At 40.1% G+C, this 12982-nt stretch overlaps 1 protein-coding gene across 8 annotated transcripts in view; it reads right to left on the reverse strand.

The window, feature by feature from the left end:
• Positions 1-12982, reverse strand: part of LOC26535787 (dnaJ homolog subfamily C member 16) — a 386807-nt gene that overhangs the window by 61841 nt on the left and 311984 nt on the right. For 7 of the 8 annotated variants that reach the window (XM_039375901.1, XM_043207098.1, XM_039375899.2 and 4 more), the window contains one exon: positions 7618-8000. The exons of the other annotated variant lie outside the window; for it this stretch is intronic. In XM_039375901.1, the coding sequence (XP_039231835.1) occupies positions 7618-8000 (383 nt within the window). The remainder of the gene's footprint in view (positions 1-7617; positions 8001-12982) is intronic. 8 annotated transcript variants of the gene reach the window in all.

Consider the following 12982-nt stretch of genomic DNA (forward strand, 5'->3'; position numbering starts at 1 on the left):
AGATAGTCGGGGAACTCGACTATAGCGTTCTCTCTTTTTTTTGTTTGTTTTTTTTTTTTTATAGCACAGATTCTTTATACCCGTTACTCGTAGAGTAAAAGGGTATACTAGATTCGTTTAGAAGTATGTAACAGGCAGAAGGAAGCGCTTCCAACCATATAAAGTATATATATTCTTGATCAGGATCAATAGCCGAGTCGATCTGGCCATGTCCGTCCGTATGAACGTCGAGATCTCAGAAACTACAAAAGCCAAAAAAGTTCAGATTAAGCATACGACTCCAGAGACATAGAAGCAGCCCAAGTTGGTCGATTCATGTTGCCACGCCCACTCTAACGCCCACAAACCGCCCAAAGCTGCCACGCCCACACTTTTGAAAAATGTTTTAATATTTTTTCATTTTTGTATTGGTGTTGTAAATATCTATCGATTTACCAAAAAACTTTTTGCAACGCCCACTCTAACGCCCCCAAACCGCCAAAAGCTGTCAGTGTAGAAGACCTCCTTCGCACTATCACTAGCTGAGTAACGGGTATCAGATAGTCGGGGAACTCGACTATAGCGTTCTCTCTTTTTTTTGTTTGTTTTTTTTTTTTTATAGCACAGATTCTTTATACCCGTTACTCGTAGAGTAAAAGGGTATACTAGATTCGTTTAGAAGTATGTAACAGGCAGAAGGAAGCGCTTCCAACCATATAAAGTATATATATTCTTGATCAGGATCAATAGCCGAGTCGATCTGGCCATGTCCGTCTGTCCGTCCGTATGAACGTCGAGATCTCAGAAACTACAAAAGCCAAAAAAGTTCAGATTAAGCATACGACTCCAGAGACATAGAAGCAGCCCAAGTTGGTCGATTCATGTTGCCACGCCCACTCTAACGCCCACAAACCGCCCAAAGCTGCCACGCCCACACTATTGAAAAATGTTTTGATATTTTTTCATTTTTGTATAAGTTTTGTAAATTTGCCACGCCCACAAACCGCCAAAAACTGTGTGTTGAAGACTCTTCTTCGCACTTCCACTAGCTGAGTAACGGGTATCAGATAGTCGGTGAACTCGACTATAGCGTTACCTCTTGTTTTTCTTATTTAAGCTCGTCTCCCGCACGGTCTATATCTTGTACTATCGCGCTTGCACATTTGGCTTAGCGGTCTGCTGTTCGCTTTGCATTTTAGTCGGCCATGACACTTGTAACCTGTTCGTAACCAACAAATAAAAGATAATCATTTGAAATCGCTACTCAAAAAAATCGTCATTTTGTTAAACATTAATTTAATTTGACGAGTCCGTTCTCCATGTGAGGTTAGAGGACCATGTGATATTCTGTCCAAAGAGCACCTACTTAGAGTGTAAGTTGTGTGTCTTGGATCGACACGACAAAAGGCTATAACTTTAGGCCTGGAGCTATTTTATCACCAAATTTGAAACCTATCTAGATCGGATTGTAAGTCCGAATGGCAAGAAATGTCATCACAATGGTGTGCCCTATGTAGAACAATTCTGCAATAGTGCCTGTCCAGGGGAACTGTTTAAGACGCCAGAAGGAGTTATTGCTCAGAACATTAGACTACACGTAAGACTTGCGAGTGTGCAATCCGAAGACGGGGATCAACGCTATAATGGTAATGGGGTAATAAGAAGCACAAGACAAGATCATACAAAGCATGGTGCTAGATGCAGTGTGAGGAGCAGTATGATTTATTAACGCAGTTAACCGGCAATATTTCTACGTTGGTCCAGGCCAATATAGAATCCAAAGCACCATAAGCTTTGTTTCCAAGGGCCGAAGAGAAGTTCCGAAAACTATGCGAAACGAACGATGCCGGTGTAGGCCGGCCAAAAGAAGGGTAGCATATATAATGGACGGGTAGAAAATTTGGTTAAGTGGTGACACGGGAGGAATAATCGATGATAATTTTATATAAAGGGTGCAGGCTTTGACTCACAAGCCGCTTAGTGGAAACTTGTATGTATTGTGTGGCAAGGGAAAAACCGATGATTAATACTGGTGATATCATAAATCAGTCCAAACTGTTAACTGAAACTAACTATTCTTTAAACTGAAATAAGACAGGCAATTTTTAATATTCCTACGAATAAAATTCAAAGCTGAGCGAAATTTTCCGAAGGCGTGAATGTTTCCTTTAAGGAGTTAGGCGGGACCAAATCTATAAGAAGGGTCCGCTGTTTAAGATCCATGTTTCAGAATTGCTACTCATAAAGAGAGTAAATGCTACAGCATAAGGAGAGTAAATCAGAGTTTGTTGAAATTGATATACATATCCTTAATATCCGGTGACTGCAATAAAGAAGGTCAGAGATACCACGTGTTCATGCCGAACTGCTGAGTCCGGTACCCCGCCAGCAGAGCATCGCTGTTGGTGGAATGTTCGTTTTGACCCGTTTCGGAAGTGGGGCACGAAGCCGCCATATTCATGTTGGAAAATCACTCAAAAATAAACCCCCACCAGAGAAGGACGAAATCCAACACCTTTTTTGTTTCACTCACATAACTTCTGGGAATACTTGAAAAACCGACTTTTCCGGACCCCGACGTCTACACCAGGACTGCACGGCTTCCCGAAAGGTGTACCAGACTACCAGAGTCTTTTAGCTATAATTTTATCTAGTGTTTTTGCTTACAGTTGAGAGAAATGGGTCGGTAAGACGTAGTTTTAGTTTTGTCGGTGTTAGGCTTGAGGATTGGGATGGTTAGGCTTGTTCTGTAGGCTTGTGGTATGTGGCTATTAAATATTGCATTAAACAGTTTTGTTATTCTGTGTTTTGTTGTGGGGGAGCTATTTTTTATCATTTGATATGAGATTCTATTGAGTCCTGGAGCTGATCCTTTTAATGTTTGTAGCGCTGAGATGAGTTCGAGATATGTTATGTTTTTTTCAATGGTTTGGGCTATTGGAGAGGGGGTATAGTTGTGTAGGTTGTTCCTGTATTTATTGTTTCGGAACTCCTCTGAAAAGTTCCAGTCGCCGGAGAGTTCAGAAAAGTGTTGTGCGAATATGTTAGCAATTTCGTTGCTAGCTAGTGTCGTTTCGTTGTTTTTTGGGCTGGATATGGCATGAATTGTATTGGGTTAAGTCCGCAGAAACGTCTTTTATTGGTCCATATTTTGGATGAGGGGGTAGTGGGCTGGATGGTTGAGGTGAAAGAGCTGGAAGCTTCTTTTTTTCTTTTTTTTAATTCGTGCCTAAATTTTGCGTTTTTGCGTCTATAGTCAATAATGTTTTCTAGGGTAATTGTACGGTTTAATTTTTTCCAAGCAATTTGTTTTTGTTTTCGTAGTTGGTCGAGGTGCTTGTTCCACCATGGAACCCTGTATGGATGTGCGTTTGGTGAGGTTTGTGGGATTGAGAGGTTTGCGCTATGTAAAGACCCCGAAAATACACTATCAATCCGGTGGTTCACAATTGACTGAATCTCCTCTCTCGCTGCCCACTCATCACCGCGTCTCTCCCGCTCCCGCGTCTGTCGCTGCTTGTTCCAGTAGCGTCGCTGTTTGCTACAGGTAGGTTGTACATCCCTCCTTTATTTATGAGATGAAGCTTCAGGGTTTTCAACTTCGAAGGAGAGTGTTGAGCAGGTGCTTCCGACGGGTGGTCTTCTAGGGCCTCCTGAAAAGATGCTGGAATGGTTTGGAGAATACCCAACTCGGGCGCTGGTGCGACAGATACGTCGCCTGGAATCTTCTTTAGATGCGCAACGTTGTCTCTCTAATACCTCAAACTCAGTTTGGTCAAAAGTCAGTGTTAGTATATTTGGAAAAAATACGTTTTGTAACAACACTTTATCGCCAATCTTAATATCGATCTTCTTTTATCCACCACTTCCTTTCCTTTTTCTATTTGCATGATCACTCTATCTCTTTCCGCACAGTCTGTGAACTGTTCATTTAATTCTTCAATCCCTGGTATTTTGTCACGTATTATTCTATTAAACATTAATTGGGCTGGGGCTATCCCTGTCGTTCCATGGGGAGTTAAATTATGCATCAGCACAAACTTTAGTATCTCCTCCTTATAGTTTTTTGAATTTGAGTAGGCAATTTTCAGCCATTTGACTAAGGATTTATTCATGTTTTCCACCTCCCCATAACCCTGAGGCCAGTATGGTGAGATTTTAACTTGGTCTATGCCGCATGTCTTGCAATATTCTGAGAATTCATCTCTTATATATTGCCGTCCATTGTCGGTACGTACGTATTTTGGATAGCCCAATCTACAGAATATTTCTTTCATGATTCCAATCAAACTGCTCGATGAGATCGACCGCCAAATCTTAAACTCCATATAGCGAGAAAAATAGTCTATTAAAACTAAGATGAATTCATTGTTAGGCAGGGGTCCCAACAGATCTGACGCAACCCATATCCACGGTCCCGTAGGAAATGTATTCCTGTCCATCGGGGCTGGTCTTATTGACTGGGATACCAGGAGGCAGTCTCTGCACGTTTTAACGAATTCTTCCGCATCTCTGTCGATCAACGGCCACCATACCTTGGATCTTTAGCTTCGTTTTATAGCTGATTCTTCTGGGTGTCCTTCATGTGCCAGTTCAAGTACCCGTTTGCGATGAGTTTTAGCCTTTTTGTTTTCCAAGTGCACTTTTGTTTGTTTAACAAAACATTATTGTCGTTAAACACTTTGCAAACTGATTTTACTGTTTCGACATGTTCGGGTTCATTGGCCCCAAAAATTATCACGTGATCGATGTAATTCTTGGGATTCGGGAATGCAGCCAGCATTTGTTCCAGCGGGGCTGAAAAATCTCAGGAGCCGAATTCACCCCAAACATTAATCTTTTATATCGGAAGAGCCCCTTTGACGTTATAAACGTTGTAATCTCCTTACTAGACTCTTCAAATTCCAATTGGTGATATGCATCCTTAAGATCAAGGCGGGAGAAGAACTTCGCGTCTTTTAATTTTGTCATAAAGGATTCAAAAATGGGTAAAGGGTAGTTCTCTCGCTGAATTGCCCTATTTGCAAATCGCATATCCACGCATAGCCGAATGTCTCCATTCTCTTTAAACGCCAGTACGATGGGAGAGATCCATGAACTTGGACCCATAACTGGTTTAATTATGTCACGTTTAAGGGCTTCCTCCAGCTTAGCATGAACTTTCTCCTCTAAAGTACCGGAATTCTTCTTACTGGCTGTTGCACCGATCTAATCTTGGGATCTATGCACAGCTTTACTTTGACGCCTTTCCACTTCGGGAACGGTGAACGCTCTTCAATGCGGTTGACACTCAAACCCACGCGAAGGACATTGAGTTTTATAACTGTGTCTCGCCCCAATAATGATTGTGGACAATTTTTTTTATAACGTTAAATGTCGCAATCACTTCATTATCTCTTCCAGCCGAAATGGGTGCCTCAAAAACACAACAAAAACAAACAAAGTGAGGAGTTGGCACGTTTTAAGAAAATATTCTACATTTTCAGACAAAGGTTGTGGCCAATTAGGTTTACCGGCGCTCAGAGTATGTACCTGGTGATCCACTTCATGATGTATACGCTCGGAAGCTTTGGGCTCCAGTGCATTTAGTAGATGTTAGTAGTAAATGGTAGTGGTAGAATCGGAATATTTATAGTCCAAACAAGAGAGAACGCTATAGTCGAGTTCCCCGACTATCTGATACCCGACTGAGTAGCTAGTGGAAGTACAAAGGAAAAATTTCCCCACTGACAGTTTTTGGTGGTTTGTAGGCGATATAGTGGGCGTGGGAAAAAGATTTTTAGAAAATTGAGAGAAATTTACAAGACTAACAAAAATGTGAAAAAATATCAAAACATTTTTAAAAAGTATGGGCGTGGCAGTTTTGGGCGGTTTGTGGGCGTCCACTTTTGAAAAATGTTTTGATATTTTTTTACCCGTTACTCGTAGAGTAAAAGGGTATACTAGATTCGTAGTATGTAACAGGCAGAAGGAAGCGTTTCCGACCATATAAAGTATATATATTCTTGATCAGGATCAGGATAGTCGAGTCGATCTGGCCATGTCCGTCTGTCCGTCCGTCTGTCTGTCCGTCTGTCCGTCCGTATGAACGCTGAGATCTCAGGAACTACAAAAGCTAGAATGTTGAGATTAAGCATACAGACTCCAGGGTAATAGACGCAGCGCAAGTTTGTCGATTCATGTTGCCACGCCCACTCTAACGCTCACAAACCGCCCGAAGCTGCCACGCCCACACTTTTGAAAAATGTTTAGATATTTTTTTATTTTTGTATTAGTCTTGTAAATTTCTATCGATTTGCCAATAAACTTTTTTCCACGCCCACTCTAACGCCCAAAAACTGTCAGTGTTAAAGACTCTCCTTCCCACTTCTACTAGCTGGGTAACGGGTATCAAATACTCGGGGAACTCGACTAGAGCGTTCTCTCTTGTTTTATTTTGTTATTAGTTTTTTAAATTTCTGTCGATTTGCCAAAAATGTTATTCCTCGCCAACAAATCGCCAAACACTGCCACGGCCGCGCTTTTGAAAAATGTTTTGATATTATTTTAGTTTTTTAAATTTCTTTCGTTTTTCTAAAATTTTTTTTGACACGCCCACGCTTAGGTCTACAAGCCGCAAAAAAACTTTCTCTTTAGCACTTCCACCAGCTGAGTAACGGGTATCGGATAGTCGATGAACTCGATTATAGCGTTCTCTCTTGTTTTTAAATGAAATGAGCCAAGGCTCTTAAACTTTGCTCTAACGGCTGTCGTTAAACCGCTGAACCACAAGGTTCTCACCCTAAAATTCAATCATCGACAGAACTACGGCATCTTCCCCTTGCACCAGCAACCTGACGACATCACTGATAGTTATTTAATACTGTAAGGACAATTGGTTGTACATAGCCCTGCGAGCTATATATTAACTACCGATATTTACTTGATTTATATAAAAAATCAAATCCAATTAAGCCATAAAATTCCCAGTTTGAAAATATTTTCACGAATCTAATTTAGTAAATAAAAATTAATTAATAAAAAAAAAAATTGCACAAGTGCGCAATTATTATAAGAATAGAAACGTATATGAAAGTTAGGTATAGAAGTTAAACAAGACGTTTAGAAAGAAAATTAATAATAAACAAGAAAATCATCCTGGAGTGTGCACTGAGATAATTTCCCTTTTAATCCTCCTGTCCATTTGCTTAGCTACCAGTGTGCCGACTGATTCAGGCTCGTGTCCTGCTTGTACGCATTAACTACTTCTTACAGAGGCTTAGTGTGTGAACTAAGTAAAGTCCTATTTCTTGATAAGGTTGACCGGCACTGGTGGGACAAAATAAAACATGCACAAAGGAACGCCGGCTTCGCCCATTTAAAAAGCTTCATATTTCTTATAAAAGAGTAATTCGCGTTTTAATCTATAATATTATTACATACTAACCAAAACTAAATATACAAGCAATCCGATATTCGGCATTAAAATATAAAATGAACCTAAGACTTTGTATATTGAATTGCTTTTAAACAGAGTAACGTATGTAAGTATATTAGAATTCCCAAATACCGTTTTCTAAATACTGTTAACCCCGCTTAGTTTCACCGCCTATGGTCCCGCAAAACAGATTATTGAAACGATAATTTTTAAAAACTTACCTTTGTTTCCTGAACGGACTCTGGATGTTTAGCATGGTACATACAAAAATATTTTCGGTGACCATTTAATGCCAGAACAGTACCAACGCAATTTCGGGGATTGACTTGTAAATGTCGATTTTTACTTAATGATAAACGAAGAATTTCAGCAAACCAAGGCAAACCTTTTTCAATAACCATATGCCCAAATAGTAATGTTTTGGATTTCCTGTACGGCCAAACAGCCTTGTGAAAGTACGGAATAAGCTTATGCCGACTTTGACAATCGCTGATAAGAAGTAAGGTTCGGCATCCGGGCTTTAGTAGGCGCACCATCCCATTATATTTTTCAGCTCTCAGCTCATATAATTTAAGTTCCGGAACCAAATTGTTGTGGCGCTGACCTGAAATTGAGAAATTGAGTTTTGTGAAAGGAAAGGAAAACATGTATATTTTTATGACCCTTGTTACGTACACCCTATTTGTAAGATCATAAGACCTTGAAGATTCACAGATAACACCACCCTGAATCTAAAGCAGGGGAAGGGCTACAAACATCTTGTTGAGCCAGACGGAATGCAACATAGAAAATGCAGTTCGACAATAAAATAGTGTCCGATGACCAGTCCAATGGTGCATTCGTTCATATGGAAATTCTCCTCCAGTAACGAGCACAGTTCATCAACGGGTTGACTCCCAAAATAGGGGAAATATGGAAATATAACCCCTAGGTGGGAACACTTGTCCTATAAACCGATGGCCGGAGTAGTCCAGAGAGTATAGAGTATACCAGCTTAAAGTATACAAAGACCTCAGCACCCCGAAAAAAGGTTCAATTATCGGGAAGCCATACTCAGAAGGTCTATTCTCGGGAGGTGTGCTACGAGAGAAGACGGTCTTAAGAGCCAAGGACTTCGGTTCAAATAAAGTGTCGAGAGTAGCGAAGATCCAATCCTGCGCAAAATCCAGTATTCCAGATTCTTGGATTGGAAGGATTGAAGGGATCAAAAGCCGGTAAAGTAATCCTCCTGAATATCTTCAAACCAAAGAGATATAAAAGAAGTTTTAAAAACGAGATCCTACCAAAACAGCGCAAGACGCTGCTGCGCAATTAGTTTAGTATACTGTGAAATCATTCTTAGAATTTGGATACAACGTATAAAATTACTGGCGCCAAAATACCATTACGAGTGTGGCGACGGCGTTGTCGCCGAGTGTAGTCCAGCTAGCGCGTGTAAAGCATAGATCGATGCGTGAAGAGAAAATGCGAGCAGTTGCACATGCTGGTGGGGTTTCGCTTCACTCGAAAAGTTTCTGCGTCAACAAGGCACAAGACTAGGCACAAGAAAATAACAACTCTGCGACATATATACAGTAACATATCCATAAGTCCCTAAGACTTAAGCATATGCCTATACAGTAATACACATACAACATGTACACCCAAACACACCCTCCACTACTCTGGATGTACCCAATAGATACCAGATACAGGATAAGTCACCCACTGGTAGACTAAACATCCTAGTTTAAACAGTCCATGCTTAAGCCCTCGTATCATCGTCACGTTCAAAGCTTGGACTCGCAATCCCGAAAAACAGAATATTAGATTTCAATAAACAAAATTATAAGAACCTAAGAGCACTTGTATCTAAGAGCGAATGCATCTAAGAGAAATGCAAAGGCAATTAAAGTCAGCAACTCTAAAGCTTTCTCTCTTCATTTGATCAGAACCCTAATGTCCAAAGCTCGAACGTCAATCAAATCAGAGTAATTATTAGAGTTCAGCTTGAGGCCTAATTATAATCGGTCGGTGTTCTTCTCAACTAAAAATATTGTAATTATTCAGTAAAATAAAATTATATTTTTTTTACATATGAGTATTGCGAATTTTTAATTATATATATGTCGAAGCGTCAGTTGCTTCAGTATTCCTAGCACCTCGACCAGTGAGCCCCGTTTCCTTTGTTGGTGCCATCGTTCCACTTGTCGTCGTTTCATAATTAATATCGTCTGTGTACTAGCAGTATTCTGCCAAGACTGACCTCTCTCTTTTTATGCACGTTCGCTCGTCCCCAAAATCTATTGCGCAGCTTGCTCATGTCACACTTGCCATACTGCGCTTTCGCACTCACAGCAAATAACCAGTCCAGTCTCGCTCACACACCAAACACGTGGCACGGGTCACACTCAGTGAGAGAATTTACAATTAGTCCTCTCACCGACTCTCGGTAATATAAAGAACACGAGCAATAACGGTTGTTCTGTTTTCTCTATCCTTCTTTATTACAATGTTGTCACATACAATATTCATGTTGTACTAAATTCAAATAATGCTACCAATGCTCCGACATGGCCAATACTGACTTTTACACGTCCTCGTGTATAAATTTAGCAATTCATGTTCATATGCCCTGCTCAAGTATTTCTTCTTCTTTCTTAAAATCAATTTTAAAACATAATTTTTACAACTAACTTGATATTCAAATCATACAGATGAATGTCCAGATAGCACACCAAGTCTACCTATGTTTCTCGAAGAGGAATTTTGGATCATGACGTTACACCTTTATGCGTCTGTTTCAACGCCAGTACCCTCTCTGGCACTGTCTCTTGCGTATGTTTCAACGCCACTTGTACCCTCACTGGTACCAATTGCGTCTGTTTCAACGCCACCACTCATCATATCCTCATCCATCTCCGCAGAAACTGTCTCGACCGATAACGCCCTCAAACACTCATGAGTATACTTGTAAGATCGCTTGCTTGTTAATGACTTCAAACAATATCGGTCTCCTTCAAGTAACTCGGTTATATATCATGGAAACTTCAAAGCAAACAGCCGTGTTTTTTTTCTGCGCTCCGAATTTATTCTTGATTTGATAAATCCAGCGGTGGAATTTAACAAATTCTTTAATAATTCAATTTCATAATCCGTACTAGTTAAAGTTCCGTTAGCTTCGCGAGTGAATCTTTTGTGATAAGTACATTATTTTAATAAATTAATTCAATCTGTTCTCTTTCTGTCTTTGAGTTTTGTTTACTCTCTCTTTCGTGCGTTGTCCGTAGTGCTGTTTGGTGTTGTTTTTGTACTTAACTGCACGGTGCACCCGCTCTCTCGCTCTCCCACACAAAATTCTAAGGTGCAGACTGTGCTCTTGCGGTATATTTTCTGATTTTGTCTTTTGGTACAGTGGTCAAAACCCAATTAAACATGGAAACCAATGTTGTCTGCTTCCATAACAAATGCCGTCAGGTAATAAAGCCTGAGCAGTCGAAAATGACCTGTTGGCTATGTGATAGAATGGTGCACACTAAGTGCGCTGGTTTTAACGGCCGAACAAGTGATGACCTAGCTAAAGGCCCTAATCTAAAATACTGTTGTGATACTCGCCTAGGAGTTGCGAATGAAATGCAGCTTTTTATGCGCCAAACTAAAGGTGGCTTGAAAGGACTGATCAGCAGTTTTGGCGTGGCTAGAGATAGTTTTCGTCGAGCTGATGATCTTCTTTCTGCGCTTGATTCACAATTTAATATCCTCAAATTATTAGAAGAATCTCCAAAGCGCAAGAAAGCCGCTGGTGGTAGGCTGCCTAAGGGGAATGCCCCGCAACCTTCGGCAAGTGATCAACAGGACTCCACAGCTGATCAGTTGACGATCGCAACAAACCCTCAAATGTTGCTTAGATCGGCAGCTAAAAAAGATTCGGTGCTAACTATTGCACGGAGACATGTTTGCGTTTATATAGGCAGATTGGGATAGTTTACGAGTGAAGTTTAAGAGAATTATGTTATAAATGTTTATTCTCTCGTGAAGAGAGAAGCTCCCGAAAAATAGGAGTAATTGGAGAATCCTGAGACGATTGCGTGGGCGGAAGTTTTTGTTATTTCAGTTTGCTCGCCAAGTGATCGAATGTTTAGGGGACGGTGGCTTGCCACAGAGTCTAGACTTTGGAATATGACGCTGTGCGTAAATAACAGATACGCTTAATCAAAGGGCTCTCGATCTATGATTACATTTCGTACTTAGACATTAATGTGTGTGTGTGATTGTACTTAGACATTAATGTGTGTGTGTGAGTGTACTTTACATTACATTTCGTACTTAGTCATTAACGTGTATGTGTGATTGTTTACAATAGTGTGTGTGGTTGGGGAGTTGTGGGTGTAGAATTGATATGTTACTATATATATTCTTGATCAGGATCAATAGCCGAGTCGATCTGGCCATGTCCGTCCGTATGAACGTCGAGATCTCAGGAACTACAAAAAACTAAAAAAACTCCAGAGACATAGAAGCAGCGCAAGTTTGTCGATTCATGTTGCCACGCCAATTCTAACGCCCACAGACCGCCCAAAAACTGCAACGCCTTCGCTTTTGAAAAATGTTTTGATATTTTTCCATTTTTGTATAAGTCTTGTAAATTTCTTTCGATTTGCAAAAAAAATGTTTGCCACGCCCACACTTTTGAAAAGTATTTTAATATATTTTCATTTTTTTGGTAGTAATGTAACTTTCTATCGATCTTCAGAAAAACTTTTTGCCACGCCCACTAACGCCCACCAACCGCCAAAAACTGTTAGTGCTGACAGTGCTGTCGCACTTGCACTAGCTGAGTAACGGGTATCAAATAGTCGGGGAATTCGACTACAACGTTCTCTCTTATTTTTTTGAAATAACAAGTACCTGAACATTTTTAAATCAAAACATAAATCTATGGCATCTTAAAGAAATTACTAGTTTGAACGCACCATAAATGAAAAAAAAAACAAAAAAGGCGGGCTGCTTTGCCATGTGTCAATAAATTTACCGTATTTTAGAATTGTTAGAAACTATCTAACTGGTCGGAGAAAGTGCTATTGGCTGATCAGGATCTGTCCGATTCCCGATATCCCGAGAACATTAAATGCTAGTAATCAATCATGCAGATTCTAGTAACTCCTACGCATACAAATCCCCCAAAGCTGTGCCACGCCCACACTTCACCAAGAAAGAACGTTGTAATCGAGATCCACGACTAACAGATACCAGTTAATCGGCTAATGAAATTGCGAACGAGAATTTTTAACATATTTCTGGCATTTCGAAAGAAATTGAGAAAAACAATAATAAAATGAAAATAGATTAAAAAATGTTTCAAAAATGTGGACGTGACAGTTTCGGGTGGTATACCGATAGAAGCTTGCAGCTTAATCTCAACTTGCTAGCTTCTATAGTAGAGTCGATGTATAGTATATATTTTTTTTTTTTTTTTTACTTTTTATCAAATATGGGAATGCCTTGTGTCGAACTTATCGATATGGGTGTTAGCATATGTAATAGATATTGGCTTACATGTCCTTTTTTATGACAGAATCGAAGCTGCGTTGTTATACTGCCCAAAAC

The sequence above is a fragment of the Drosophila yakuba genome, chromosome 3R (assembly GCF_016746365.2).
Source record: "Drosophila yakuba strain Tai18E2 chromosome 3R, Prin_Dyak_Tai18E2_2.1, whole genome shotgun sequence".
Lineage (NCBI taxonomy): Eukaryota > Metazoa > Arthropoda > Insecta > Diptera > Drosophilidae > Drosophila > Drosophila yakuba.